Genomic DNA, 15820 nt, shown 5'->3' with positions numbered 1-15820 from the left:
ATCTAAGCAGGCTGCAAGTATCATGACAGTTCACACTTAAGTGCTTTGGTTTGCATTTTCCAAGAACCTCACATCATTTCTACACCTAATAAAGTTAACAACTTTTTAGTGATATCATATAATGTGCAAGTCTCACACAGATTTCTCCACTTATCAAAAAAAGTCTTCATTATAAGTAGGCTGTTTTTTGTACCTATCAACCCCATCCAAATTTAGAATTCAGTCATGAGTCACTCATGCATTGATTATTCTCTCTCTTTAGATCCTAACTGGAAACATTCCTACCACCTCCTTCCGAACTTTAATGATCATTTCTCTTTTAAGATAGTCTAATAGAAAATCTTTGGAAAATAAATGCTTTCATAAATGCTAGATGAGTTAAACCTTCAAGAGAAAATGTGTTCTTTTAGCATTTCCAGAATTAGAGGAAATAAATGCTAGATCAAGGGTTTTTTCTTTGAGACTTTATTATTTTGCAGTGAGAATATTATGTAGTAATTTATATTAATTTAGTAACATTCTTTAGTTAGTTATAGTAATTAAACATTGTTCTCCATGCAGTAGTTGTTTTCTTTCTGAGTTTCACTCTTCATGTTAATAAATTTAAAATCTTTTTCTTACCAGAATAAGGAAAACTTAACTATGATTATTTGAAATTAAATTTAGAGAGAAAATAAAATAATCATACCAGGAAACACTGTATAAAAGTTTAAGTATTGAATCTTCACTGGTATGGTTCAGTTGGTTGGAGCATCATCCTGTGATAGAAAGACTGTGAGTTCGATTCCCAGACAGGGTACATCCCAGTCAGGGTTGCATGTTCAATCCCTGGTCCAGGTGCCTGCTAATTCCTGGTTCGTGCACATTCAAAGGCATCCAATGGATGCCTCTCTCCCTTCCTCTCTAAAAGCAGTGGAAAAATGTCCTCAGGGGAGGATTTAAAAAAAAATAAAATTTAAGTATTGAATATTAACTGGGTTAAAATGTTGACCTAATTTAAGGAAAACATTAATAAATCTCACTAAACACTTACCTTTCAATACCATTGCATTAAAAATAACAATACAGTCTCATGAGTAAAACCAAACTAACCATGAACTAAATAAACCTCAAGTAGGTTAAAACACAGTGTTTGGACTAGTTCTTTAAAATATACTGGGATGCTCCAGCAGTAGTCAGCCATCCAGACAGACTCATTTCTGTGGTGGTGTTACACTGCTGGGAGATGAGTGTTCTGTCTTCTTCCTCCAGTTGCCTCCGTCACTGTTCTGGTGGCATCAGGCACTGGTGCAAGGCAGAACTGTGCTCCTCTAGAGTGTGCTAAGCATTCACTTTGACTGCTTAGTTCTAGTGTGGGAGCATACACAGAAAAATAAAATAAAATATACCAGTATATAATATTTTAATAACTACTGAATATGTGTGCTTCTCATATGGCAGTTTTGTTTTCTGTATTACTTAGATCATCGGTTTTCTTCTTGTCAGATGCTAACATCAGAGAAATAGGACTTGAAGGAGCATTACTGACCTTACTAGACAAAGAGACAGATCACAGATTGTGCCATGATATCAAAGAGACTTTAAATCATATGCTCACATCTATGGCAGTGGATAAACTTTCATTTTGGTTAAAGCTTTGTAAAGATGTACTTGCTGCATCAGCTGGTAAGTACTGGTGACTACCAATTGAAATAATAAAATTGAAAGTAAAAATGTTAAAAGTTGTTTGCCAGTGATGATTTATCAGTCTTGTGTGAATATTTGGATTACAGTTGCTTGTGGCTTTCTTCAAATGAAGAGTCTAGTGCTAGTGTTAAAGTCTAACACTCAGCCTTCTTTTTTTCTCTTAATTGTTTTATTTGACTTTCCTGGGTAAAACAGACTGAAAAGTAGAGTCGTTATTTATGCTACAAAAAGGATGAACTAACTTATAGTAGCTCCATTATTTGTTTTCATACATGTAATAAATATGTGAGGGATTGACTCAAGCCAACATAATAGCTAATTTACCAAAGGTTATGGCATTTTAGGCAAGCCAGTTTCTCCATATTTAATAATGGTAGATTCAGATAGTGTTTGAAATTAATGTTATTTCCCAATCTCTTTGCTAGCATAAGGTAATTGTTAGTGAGAAAGTGTATTAGAAACTTTAAATTTTATATCCTTTGCGAGAGAAAATAAATGAGAGGAAGAAAGAAGATGGAAACCAATTCTATTCTACAACTCTTTAACTATCCTATTCACAGGCAGCATTATTCCATTTTACACACAGGCAACAAGACTTGGAAAGGCTAAGCAATTGCCCAAAGACACACAGAGATAGAGTCAAACATTAGTTTGCTGCACTTTAAAACCCAGCTTCCTCCAATATTTCCATAACTCTCAACCCGCATACTCAGGTCATAACTTAGTGTGGCTTTGATCTTTGCAATTATGTGAAAGGGAGAAAGGTACCGTAAAAATCTGGGATTTTTTAATTTTTTACATCTCCACTGTCTATCTTGATTCTTTTTTAAGTTATATTTCATTGATTATGCTATTATAGTTGTCCCGACTATCCCCCTTTTATCTCCCTCTACCGAGAACACCCACCTCCTCAGGCAGTCCCCACACCATTGTTCATGTCCATGGGTCATGCGTATAAGTTCCTCAGCTACGCCATTTCCTACACTTTACCTCCCCATGGCTATTCTGTAACTACCTATTTGTACTTCTTTTTTTTAGTATATTTTATTGATTATGTTATTATACTTGACCCTTTTTTTTTCTCCCCATTCTCACCCTCTGCCCTGCACCGCCCTCTCACCAGCATTCCTTCCTCTTAGCTTGTTTCCATGGGTCGTACATAAAAGTTCTTTGGCTTCTCTTATTTCCCATACTATCCTTAACCTCCCTCTTTTTATTTTGTACCTACCAGTTACGCTTCTTATTCTGTGTACCTTTTTCCCCATTCTTCTCCTGCCCCATAACCTTCCATGTGATCTCAATTTCTGGGGTTCTGTTCCTGTTCTAGTTATTTGCTTAGGTTGCTTTTGTTTTGTTTTTTAGGTTCAGTGGTTGATAATTGTGAGTTTGTTGTCATTTTACTGTTCACAGTTTTGATCTTTTTCTTACATAAGTCCCTTTAACATTTGAAATACTGAGGGCTTGGTGATGATGAACTCCTTTAGCTTGACCTTATCTGGGAAGCACTTTATCTGCCCTTCCATTCTAAATGAAAGCTTTGCTGGATAGAGTAATCTTGGATGTAGGTCCTTGCCTTTCATGACTTCAAATACTTCTTTCCAGCCCCTTCTTGACTGCAAGGTTTCTTTAGAGAAATAAGCTCACAGTATTAGGGAAACTCCCCTGTAGGCAACTGACTTTTCTCTTACTGCTTTTAAGATTCTTTGTCTTCCTGGCTGGTGTAGCTCAGTGGATTGAACTTGGGCTGCGAACCAAAGTGTCACAGGTTCGATTCCCAGTCAGGGTACATGCCCGGGTTGCAGGCCATGACCCCCAGCAACCGCACATTGATGTCTCTATCTCTATCTATCTCTATCTCTATCTCTATCTCTATCTCTATCTCTATCTCCCTCCCTTCCCTCTCTAAAAATAAATAAATAAAAAGATTCTTTGTCTTTTAACCTTTGGTATTTTAATTTTGATGTGTCCTGGAGTGGGCCTCTTTGCATCCATCTTGTTTAGGACTTTCTTGCTTTTTGAACTTGCATGTCTATTTCCTTCACCAAACTAAGGAAGTTTCCTTTCATTATTTTTAAAATTATATTTCCAATTTCTTGCTCTCTTCTCCTTCCTGCACCTCTATGATGTGAATGTTGGACCCTTTGAATTTGTCCCACAGTCTGCTTATACTTTCCTCATTTTGGGTGGATTCTTTTTTCTTCTTGTTCTGATTGGTTGTTTTTTGCTTCCTTATGTTCCAAATCATCGATTTGGTCGTTGGCTTCATGCACTCTACTGTTGTTTTTCTGTAAATTTGTCTTTATTTCCACTAGTGTAACCTTCGTTTCTGACTGGGTTGTTTTTATGCTGTTGAGGTCCTCACTAATTTCCTTGAGCATCGTTATAACCAGTATTTTGAACTTTGCATCTGATAGATTGCTTATCTCCATTTTGTTTACCTCTTTATCTGGTAGTTTGATCTTTCATTTGAGCCTTGTCTCCATCTCCTCATTTTGGGAGCTTGCCTGTGTTTGGTTCTGTATGTTAGAGCTGCTTTGACTCCCTGTCTTGGTAATGTGCCCTAATGTAGTAGGTGTCCTGTAGGGTCCAGTGGCACAGCCTCTCCTATCACCCAAGCTGGGTACTCAAGGTGTGCCGTTTGTGTGGGCTGAGTACATCCTCCTGTTGTAGTTGAGCCCTCTTTGCTGTTGGCAGATCAATGGGAGGGATTTACCCAGACCAGTCCACACTGCGAGGATTGGCTGTGACTACTCACCATCAGTTTCCACCCTGTGTATCAGCTGTGCAGGAGCAGGGTGGTGGTGCTCCTGCATGGTCTATAGTTGTCCACTGGGTGCACTGGCCCTGGGGTTTCCCTGGTGGTGCTGGTTGAGGTCAGCCCCCACCTGTGTTTTGCCCATGGCCACCCTGCCTGTGCTATAGAGCAATCTGAGGTGGCTGCTACTTGTGCTGGGCTTGGAGATTCCCGGGAGTAGCGAAGTTGAGAATCTAGGCTGGCTGCTGCTACCACTGGGCCTCCTGCTCACTAAGGCCAGCTATTGCTTGTTTGATAGGATTTGGGAAGCAGGAGCCAAGACCAGCCATTCATAAGAAAAAGCAGCATAAGCAGGCCCATAAGTTGGGTGAGGCAGAGTCTCTGGGGATCTTCAGGGCAGGTCAAACAATGTTAGCCCTGTTGATGGAGTCTCAGATATATGTGACAGTAGCTTGCCAGCTGAGGTTTTAGAAAAAGGGTAATGGCCTCTGCTCTCCTTGACGCCAAACACTTCATTTTCTCCTTTTATGCCCCTGCTGCCTTTCAAGCTGCTGCCCCAGTGCAGGAGCTCAGAGGCAGTGAATCTGAGTAGGTAAGTCTGTGTGTGGGTTCTTTAAGATGAACTACTTGGGGCTCTAGAAGTTTCTTCCACTGACTCAATCCCCACTGTTTTTTGCAGCCAGAAGTTGTAAGGACTTATCTACCTGGCACTGGAACCCAGGGCTGGTTGCAGGGAGCTGCTGTGAGCTAGGATTCCTCACTCCCTTGATAACCTTCCTGAATTTTTATCTACCACACATGGGTGTGGGACCAACCCATTCTGGGTGTGCACCCCTCCTACCAGTCTGGATGGATGTGGCTTCTTTAACTCTATAGTTGTCAGAGACTTTTATTCAACTAGATTTCTGACAGCTCTGAGTTATGATTGTTCTTTTATTTAGTTGTAATGTTGATATGGTTGTATGATGGAAACCATATCTGCCTATGCTGCCATCTTGAGTGGAAGTCTCTACCTTGATTCTTAATGGTCCTCTTCTCTTCCAGTGATTTAGACCTGCTCTTTCAACTATTCTTGTCCACATTTTCCTTCTTGAACACTCTCTTATATCCCTACTACTTACCTTACAAGGACTTCTACTGAAAAGAAAATGTGTATATACATAGACAGTTTGGATAGCCTTTTTGGTGTCTCACCTATCTATTTCTTAATTTTGCATTTATGCTCTGTGAACTTACTAACTCAATTTTATTTTACCATTTCTTCATTGTATCTTGTAGTTTGGTCCTATCCATCTTTACTTGGAAAACATACATTTCAGTCTCTGTTGACTTCTCAGTCATAAGACAGGACTTTTCCATGACTTTATTTGTGATATCTTTATTATCTTTCATAACATACTCAAAAAAATGTCGACATACAAGATAATTTAAGAAAAACTCATTGGTTTCTGTGGCATTAGTTTCACTTTTAAGTACAGTTAGTAAGTTAATATTTAGTACAAAGAGGAAATACATGTACTTCACTACTCAGTGGCTCTGGTTTTCAGGACAGTGTGAGACTGTAATGACAGCAATGGGTCTATTCAAAGGAAAATACTTCAGACACTTTCAGTGGGTTCGGGGACCTTCTTAAATCCATTCAAGACCACATTGTTAAAATGGCATACCCAGTATAATCCACTACACTCCCTACTAGAGAATTTTGATCTTCCTTAATACAGAGGATTGATAATTACCTAGTATCTAGTATCATATTCAGTTTTTCATTTTGCATATAATTTAACAACTTTCTTACTTTCGCCTTACTTTCTTAGAAATGGTTCTAACAGCATTTCTTTAAATATCACCGTTATCTGTATTTATTAGACATGATTATTTTACATTGTAAAAAGATGTGTGATTGATCAACAGTAATTATGTTCTGAATTTGAAGTCATTTGTGTTCCTTTATAAATATATCTTCAGATTGATTGTAATTACATGTATTCTTCCTTCCTTGATACAAGATTTTACAACTGTAACTTGTGTGGATACAATGCAAGAAGAGGAAGGCGATAAAGGGGATGATGCTTCAGTTCTGACCCCCAGAAATGGTGACAGATTCCATCCTTTCACCAATCCCCGATGGGCTACCAGAGTCTTCGCTGCTGAATGTGTCTGCAGGATAATTAACCAGTGTGAGAATGCACACTGTGCACATTTTGACGTTGCGTTAGCACAAGAAATGAAAAGAAAGGATTCAAGAAGTAAGTGGCATAATTATAAAAAAATAAATGATATACATAGAAATGCTGTCTGCCTATGTTTTTAATGTTCATTTAAAAAGTAAAACTAAAAGGTTTTTATTCTTCCAAATCAGTTATGAAACTGACTATAACCTTTATGTAAACTGTAAGTGTAGTATATTTTAAATGTTTAAATATATTTTTAATGAATAAGCTTCCTAAATTGGCATTCAATGTTTAATGGACATGGAAAGTGAGTTAAGTTTATAGAGAGTAATTATGGTCTTACAAAGTAGCATGTGTGTTAGGTACTTCCCAAATTTTATTTTCTGAGTTACAACTTACAGCAATTGTACTTATAGATTAGATTATCTTGGTTCCATGAATATTACTAAGAAAATATTTGAGTCTTTCTCAATGTAAATATAGTTTTAAGACCATTTTAACCCTCAGTTTTATTATTATTGTTGCCTAAATATGTGTTTTATGGTTTGATTTTTTAAATTGACTTCAGTACATGTTCAAAGACGGCAATGTACATATCTAAATGCTTTGAAAATATTCTTTACCAAGCAAAGGAATTATAAAAGAAAGATGTTCCTATTACCAGTCTGAGAATATGAATTAGGTATCTCTGTTTTAAGGATTTTTCAAGCAGCATTTATTGAGTTTCTTTATTTGTGATGAGGACTGTGCTAGATACTGATAGTATAAAATTAGTATACCATAGATGCTTACTGATTACTATGCTCCCATTTAAAATTGTGATTGGCACTTATTAAGATGAGTTGGTTTCTTCACTGTGAACTACAGCTATTCTTCCTTGGATTAGTCTCAAATATATTTTAGGTAAAGGTTAATTGTACCCTAAACATTTTATTGTTGGAACATTGTTAAATGATTGTCTTGTTTTTTCCTGGTAGAATTATTATACCAAAGAATGTATTGTGGGAATGGAAAGAATTTTCATTTATAATTTTATAGCCACAAATGGTTTTTATATTTCCATCATTTGAATGTGTGGCAAGACATACAAAAATAAGGTAATCTCGTCTATTTAAAGTAGTACATAAAGTTATTTTTTAAAAGAACATCAAGTCTTTTAGCTTCCACTTGATACAAAGAGAGTAAATTACTGACTAATTCATCAAAACCCATAGTCTACTAGTACCTTCCAAGGTACTTTTATCAGAAAACCTAATCGAAATTCTTATTGACAGTACTGTTAGCACCCTTTTAAAAGATGCTAATTCTGTCTTTGGTTTTTGAATAGCTATATAATTACTTGCTTTGATATAGTTTTTCTGTGTATTTCCAGTCATGCCATAAACCCAGCTTTCAAGTTTGTATTTAACAAATTATAAAACAAAACAGTAAATCAAATTAGAGATACTTAAAAGAAAGTCTAGATTATGAAATTAAATTACAAAACTTAACATAAATCTTAGTTCCAGCATACTCTTTTTCTTGATAAGGTTTTTTTAATCTTATAGATGACTTTTTGGTGCTACATCTTGCCGACTTAATTCGCATGGCTTTTATGGCTGCCACAGATCATAGTGACCAGCTCCGTCTTTCTGGCCTTGAAACATTGTTAATTGTTATTCGGAGATTTGCAAGTATTCCAGAACCAGAGTTTCCAGGACATGTAATTCTGGAACAGTATCAAGCCAATGTAAGCACTTTCTGCTAAAGAATTTTTTTTTTAAGATTTTATTTATTTGTTATTTATTTTTAGAGAGGGAAGGGAGGGAGAAAGAGAGAGAACATCAATGTGCGGTTGCTGGGGGCTGTGGCCTGCAACCCAGGCATGTGCCCTGACTGGGAATCAAACCTGCGATACTTTGGTTCACAGCCTGCACTCAATCCACTGAGCTACGCCAGCCAGGGCCTCTGGTAGAGAATTTAATTATTAAACATCTGGATAAAAAGTCTGTGAAACTGCCCTGACCATTGTGGCTCAGTTGGTTGGGTATAGTCCCACAAAGGGAAAGGTCACAGGTTTGATTCCCAATCGGGGCACATTCCTGGGTTGCAGGTTTGGTCCCCATTCAGGGTGTGTGTGAGAGGCAGCCAATGGTTGTTTCTCTCTCACATCGATGTTTCTCTCACTCCCTTCCCCTCTCTACAAAATAATCTTTTTTAAAGTCTATCAAACTAATTGGCATGTCACCTTTTAATACATAAATGACTACCTGTGCTTATATATCACCATTATAATCAGTATGTAAAAAATGCATATGTTTGAAGAAATCATCAGGTAAATGCAAAATGGTACATAAAATAGGTCTTTTATAACATTAAAGGTTAATTTTCATCATTAAAACCTTTATGGTGATTTAGGGAAATACAGAATTTTGATAATGAAACTTTTTATAAAATATCTGACTAAGCATAGGATAATACTACATCATTACTAAACATTCCATTTAGGCTATTTTCAAATCATAGTTACTAGAATAGGTATAACCACCACCACCACCACCCCCTTTTTTTCCCGGGACTTACAAGAGTTCAGGTTTCTAATACTGTTTCTATAATCTTTCTAACTGATGTTTGGTGTATTGAGCCATTTGGAAGACCCAGGAAGATGACAGAATCATCACATGTTGCACCACACACATTGCATGTCATCCTGCAGCAGCATTCCTCCAGGATATCTCATTATGATTCAGAGGCAGCCTCTGACAGCCAGCAGTTAGGGAGGCCAGAGCAGTTCACTAGTCATAGGCAGTGTCCATCACGTTTTCTCAGCAAGTGATGCCAATGTATGCTTGGGGAGAAAGCAGAAAGAAGGGAGTGGTGATACATAAAACTATCATATTAGAACAAAATTGTATAATTCAACCTAATTAAGAAGAGATCCACTATATTTTTAGTTCCCTTAAATTTTCAAATGATAGGAATAAATTATAACTCATTTAGCAGAAAAGGAACTTTGTTTTCAGAAATCTTAGTTGGCTCAACACTGGCTTTACAGTATTCTCAAAGTACGCTCTCCAAATGCATCAAGATGGTTCTATTAGTGCCCAGAATCTTATAAAGAGACAGTGCTTCTTTCCCAGCACTCCCAGTGAAAGTCTTAAGGAGGGCTTTCATGGTACTCGCGGGTCTCTGGAGCAGGGCAGTGCCAGCAGCTCCACAGCAACAGCATGGGCTAAGATTTAGGGAGAAAGAAGGTTCCCTAAGGGACGATTGGGATGTGCTGGGCCAGCAGAAACAATAGGTGTCTATAATACCTATGGTAAATAAATAATTTTAATAACATTAAAATGAAAAAGAGCTTGTGCTGTCTTACTTACTGATCTTGATGTGGCATATAATTTTTTGCCAGGTAGGAGCAGCACTTAGACCAGCCTTCGCTTCAGAGACACCACCTGATGTCACTGCGAAAGCATGCCAGGTAAATGGGTAAATGTCTAAAAAGGTAGAGTGTAAGGAGTAAAACCCTCTCTTTGGAAGCAATTCTTCAATTATTTGATGCCACAGCTTTATATTAGAGTTTTCTAACTATTAATCTTAGCTGCTGCTTTTTCTTTACTTTTTATATTTAGAGAATTTCCTCTTTTGTACAACTGCGTGGTATTCCAGTATACAGATAAGACATAATTTATTTAATCAGTGACAGATAAATAGGTGTTTTCATCTTTTGCTCTTTCAGTAGTGCTTAGAGTGAAGGACTTTCTGCATAGGTCATTTCACTGGATGCATGCATATCTGTAAAATAAATTCTCCAAAATTAAATTGCTGAGCTAAAGAGTATGTTGTAGGGGTTTGTGAGTTTCTGCTCCTACCAATAACTACCAGTATGCAAGTACCTGTTGTCTCATAGTTTGAGCGATATTGTGAACTGTCAAACTTTCTGATTTTTTGTCTATGTGATGAAGTAAAAAGGGTATCTCAAGACAGTTTAGATTTGTATTTCAAGTAAGATTGTTTTTTTAATGTATTAAAGAACCATATAATATATAATTCTAAATAGGTGCTTTTCTTGGAGTGGTTGTCAAACACTCAATATCCAGCCCTGAATGACGTGAAATAATTAAAAGCAGAACTGCCTTGAATTGAATTAACTATAAACATAATGAAAAAAACTAATTTTAGTCAGGTCTTTCAACTTTCTTTTATTCAGTTGTACTCAGGAAATGTGAGTGCCTTCAATACTCAGAGAACCATGTTACAGGCACTGAGTCTCTATCAACCACTTTATTATATGTGTGCTTGCGGTGAGACACTTGAAATTTTGTGAAATGAGACAAGTGAATAAAAAATGGAAAAGGAAAAATAAATTTTCTCTAGAAAAAGAGAAATACTGTGACAGCCAGGAAACCCATAAACATCCCTGATAATTGAGTAAACGTTTGCATTGGAAAATTATTGATATTTTTTATTAGAAATTTTAAAAAATTTAATATCTTGTCTTCAAAAGAATCAAAATCTTCTTTGGGGTTTTAGTGTTAGGTACCTTATCTTTCAAGAAAGTTGTATTAATTAACCATACAATCTCAGATTTTAAAATAATAAGCTGAAATAATCAAGATTGAATATTTAATTCAAATGTTAATCCAAACATTTAAAGTGATACCTTCTATGGCTTTATCCATGTAAATACCATTTGAAACTCTTTGATTTTATATACTAGTACTGGTTTCTTTGCTTCAACCTTAGACTTCATTTCCTTGTGAAATGCTGGCTTTTTAGGGTCATGAGCAGCATCCCTTTGGGTTTCTTGATAGCAAGGTGATTTCAGTGACTAGATTCCTAAAATGTGAATGATCTTGATTGAACTCCCAAGAGGAAGGTCTGTCATTTTTAAATGTAACTTCTAATTTTCTTAAAAACCAGGTTTGCAGTGCCTGGATAGCAAGTGGAGTTGTAAGTGACCTTAATGATCTCCGAAGAGTTCATCATTTGCTGGTTTCATCATTAACAAAAATACAGGCTGGAAAAGAAGCTCTAAGTCACTTATATAATGAAAGTGCTTCTACAATGGAGATCCTAGCCGTGCTAAAAGCCTGGGCAGAGGTCAGTACTTCTCAATTTATAATGGGAATTTTGGCAGTTGTTAATAAACACCTTAGACCATAAACTGAAATTAACTTTTTAAAACACAAATAACTCCTTTTTTAAGATTGACAAAAGGCTTTTAATATATAATTTGTTGTATGTTAGTTGATATTTTGGTGAGGCACTCTAAAGTGTTCTGTATTTTCTGTTATTTGCTGCTTTCAGCAGGGCCAGTCATGAGCCAGAGAGACTTTGTAATAGCCAGTGAAAATCAGCTTTGGTTGAAATCTGAATTACTAGAAATGTGGGTTTGTTTATATGTTCTATTAATTCTATAATACATACTTTAATTTTGTATGCGCTTTTGTAGAATGACTTGAATGTTAAATAAGTCATTTCCTTTTCTAAGGTTAAAAAAATATTATATAAAAATTCTTAACTTTTCACCCTGGCCCATTGGCTTAGTTGGTTGGAACATCATCCCATGCACCAAAAGTTTGAGGGTTTGATCCCTGTTTGGGGTGTATGTGGGAGGCAGCTGACCAAGGTTTCTCTCTCTTTCTCTCTCTCTTTCTCTCTCTCTCACTTTTACTCTCTCCTCCCTCCCCCCCTCTCTTTCCCTTCCTCTCACTCTAAAATCAACAAATATATCCTTTGGTGAGGATTTAAAAACATGCTTAAGTTTTCCTGAGTTACGTTTCTAATCAGGGAGAAAGCTCTTTTTTTTTTATTTTTGTTTTTTAATTTCCCATGGAAATGTTCAAGCAGCTATGAAAGTGAATATAGTGGTTTGATGAACCCACTTATACCTATCACCCAGTTTTAGCCATTACAAAACTTGGTCAGGCTAGGTTCATACATCATTTTAATGAAGGTGTATAGTCTTACACTGCAACTGAGAGAATTAATCAATATGTAAGAAAGGGTTTCGTCCAGTACAGCTAATTAAAATCTGAAGATTGTAGAATCTCTCTCTCTCTCTCCCTCTTTTTTTTTTTTTTCCCATTCTTTTAGGGTTGACAAATTCTTGGTTAGGAAGTAGTTTTGCATAGATTTAATAAGCTGCATCTGTCTTTAATACTCAACTCCTTATGCTTTTTTTTCATAAGTGAGATTTTATTGGTTTTGTGGATAAGTACACAGACATTTCAATTTGTACACAGTTCTTAACATATGTACCAGAAATGTAGTCATGTAGTTGTCTTTTCTGAAGTTATCCCTATGACTTTCCAGTTTAAAATTTGAAGACTAATTTTACTTAGTCTTATCAAACAAATGCTAATTGCTGCAAATGCTAATACACTGTTACATCAAAGTCCAACTAATCCACAATTTAATATCATATATACTAATCAAGTTCTCAATCTTTCATGTGTTAATCAGCACATTAACAAAGTTACTAGGAAAACTGGACTGCCACACCAAAAGTGTTACAGAGTGCACAAAATTCTGACAGGGAGAGCTAAGATCAAGGAATAGTTTTCTTTAGGAAACAATTCTACCAAAAACATGAGAATAGAAGCAGTTTAAAATGTTCAAGACATAGTAAATGCATGACTGATTCCAAATTGCCATTTAGCAAGCTTTGTATATAAAAACTACCCCCATCTATGGAATGTTAAGCTGACACATAAGACAATCAAAGCCTCCCATATTCAGTATCCAACTATTTTCTGGTTGTGCCAAAAAATGAATAACCAGCAAATGACTTCACCTCTTTCAAAAAAGCATTTATACTTTTAAAAATGGGATGAAGTGGAATCCCCTCCTTCTTAAAAATGTTTCTAGAGCTATTAAAAACATGTACATTTACAAAATAGTTGATAAAAATATTCCTCTGGATTGTCCAAGAAGGGAGACAGGGACCACTGATAAGACATAATATATGATATTAATCAGACTTGGCTTCTTTTTTTTCTGCTCCATTCAAGGCTGGATGCTCCTTGTTTTCAGTTTCTCATTTTCCACAGGTAGATCTTTAGGTTTCTGGTTAACCACTTCAGCCTGTTTTCCCTTTGCTCTCCTTTCCCCTTTTGTTTACACTTTTTGTCTGCAGATTTATTCTTTCCTGCATCCCCTTTTTTGGCTTGGTCTCCACTTTTGCAGGAGCAGGTTTTACTGGCAACCTCACCCATGTCCTTTTGGGCTCCTTTCTGCTGAGCTGACCTTCCTCTTGGGCATCATGGCAGCGAGGCAGGAGAGTGCGAGGGTCAGGCGAGAGGCTTCGAAAACCTCCACTGCCTGGCTGCTTTCACTTCTCAAGCTTCTCCCTCCACCCAGGCTGCTGCTGCTGCTTGACCTCTATGGGGAAGGTGGGAAAACGGGATGAAACTGGATTGGGAGCCTACCTCCTCTTCCCTGGCTGGGTTGCTCAGTTGGTTAGAGGGTCCTCCCAATCTTGCCAAGTTCGCAGGTTGGATCTAAGGTCAGGGGACAGACAAGAAGCAGCTGGTGAATGCATACATAAGTGGAACAACAAATCAATGTCTCTCTCTCCAACCCCCTCCCCCGCCTCAAGCCAATAAATTAAAAAAACAAAACAAAACATATGCTGTAATCTCCATATGCTATAATCGCCTGTTTTACAAATAATTCTCTGCTTATATAGTGTTCTTTATAATAATTTGAATCTGTGTTCTTGCTTAAGCCAATTACCTGCTCCAATTTTCTGCTCATAAAGATAATGACTGACCAACAGATTCTACTTAAAGGAGGCTCATAATATGCCAAATGCTTGGCACCAAATAATAGTTGGTATTCAGATTTGAGAGATTTTCAATAAGTAATTAATACATTGCACATTCCATGTATTCATCCAGGAAGTCTGGGACAATACCAATCAAACACTTTAATATATCTGTAATAAAATGTTTGCATATTCACATTGTGTTGGATGAATAGGCTCACATAAGTTCAGTCACATTTGCTACCACATTAGTTTTTCAGAAACATATTTTTTCCTTAAACATCCTGTAGTCCTATGAACAGCCCATGTTAAGTCTATGTATGTAAACTTTTTGTAGTGATTTAGTGGTAACTTTGAATGAAAATACTTTTAGTGTTTCAGCCTATAGCAGATCAGAGATGGCCACCTGAAATCATGTGTTGAGATGAATTTTAAGGCCAAAACAAGACTTAGTGAGAGAGTCCCACAATCATTTCGTTGCAGCCGTCAATGATTGTAAAAGTGCATAGTGACAGCATATTTATGAAGTATTTTATCTCTAATGTATCTCATTGAAGATAACCTTTTGCATCTCTACTCCATTTTTGTGTATGTGGTTACACATGTATACTTTTTTATATCACAGTGCATTTCAGGTCCAGTATACTCAAAGGTAAGTCTGCCTCCTCAGCAAGATAAAAATATTATAGCACCTTTTCAATGGCTGCAAGGTCTTCCTGTTTACAAATTAACTTTTAACAGGTCTACATAATCGCTGTGGAAAGACATAAAAACCACAAACAACCTCTGAAGACTACCACCTTTTCAGAAGAGAGTGTTAGAAATGGGTCATACTCATCCGATGGGCTGCTTGACTTAGTCCACACAGACCTGAGCACCCTAAGTAGGCTCTGGCTTGCTGCACTTCAGGATTTTGCTCTCTTAACTTTGTCTTCAGAATTTGCCTCCCAACTTCCTCTTGAAGGTAAGGGGGTGAAATGTTTACATAATTTGTAGAGCGACCCCTTTTCATAGCAGATAATGTTTATCTGAAATATTTTCCTCAGAATAATTTTCATTCATAGAATGAACATATAAGACTTGCTTCAGGTTAGACACCCTGAAGTTGATTGGCTAATTTATGAGGCATGCACGTCTTAACTCCCAAGATACTGCCAAATTGCTCTTCTCCAAAGTGGTTGTAATAATCTATATGCTTTGTTTCACTGCATCTTCCCACCCTTATGTTATCATACTTAATTTTTACCAGTCTGATAGGTATGAAGGAGTATTTTGGTTTTATTTTATTATTTCCTTGATTAAGAACCTTTTTGTATAGGTTTATAGGCTAAGTTTCTTTCATAAGTCACCTAGTCACAATCCTTGCCTATTTTCTACTTGGTATTTATTTTACTACTATTGTTAATATTTCATATATTTTTAATATTATTCTTTTGTGGTTCTATATTTTGCAGATATATT

At 36.5% G+C, this 15820-nt stretch overlaps 1 protein-coding gene and 1 non-coding gene across 7 annotated transcripts in view; both read left to right on the top strand.

Annotated features, from left to right (window-relative positions):
* HEATR5A (HEAT repeat containing 5A) overlaps positions 1-15820 on the top strand; it is a 116241-nt gene that overhangs the window by 81880 nt on the left and 18541 nt on the right. For all 6 annotated transcript variants that reach the window (XM_045841258.1, XM_045841254.1, XM_045841259.1 and 3 more), the window contains 6 exons: positions 1486-1665; positions 6448-6687; positions 8160-8341; positions 10001-10069; positions 11512-11691; positions 15101-15323. In XM_045841258.1, coding sequence (XP_045697214.1) covers positions 1486-1665; positions 6448-6687; positions 8160-8341; positions 10001-10069; positions 11512-11691; positions 15101-15323 — 1074 coding nt within the window. The remainder of the gene's footprint in view (positions 1-1485; positions 1666-6447; positions 6688-8159; positions 8342-10000; positions 10070-11511; positions 11692-15100; positions 15324-15820) is intronic.
* Positions 1165-1367, top strand: LOC123820528. The gene has a single exon (XR_006785987.1). It is a non-coding gene; the product is annotated as a small nucleolar RNA SNORA74 (small nucleolar RNA).

Source organism: Phyllostomus hastatus, unplaced genomic scaffold, assembly GCF_019186645.2.
Source record: "Phyllostomus hastatus isolate PE091 unplaced genomic scaffold, TTU_PhHast_1.1 phas_contig_348, whole genome shotgun sequence".
In the NCBI taxonomy this organism is placed as follows: domain Eukaryota; kingdom Metazoa; phylum Chordata; class Mammalia; order Chiroptera; family Phyllostomidae; genus Phyllostomus; species Phyllostomus hastatus.
Note: the sequence above shows the minus strand (reverse complement) of the source record. Positions and strands in the feature narration are given on the sequence as shown.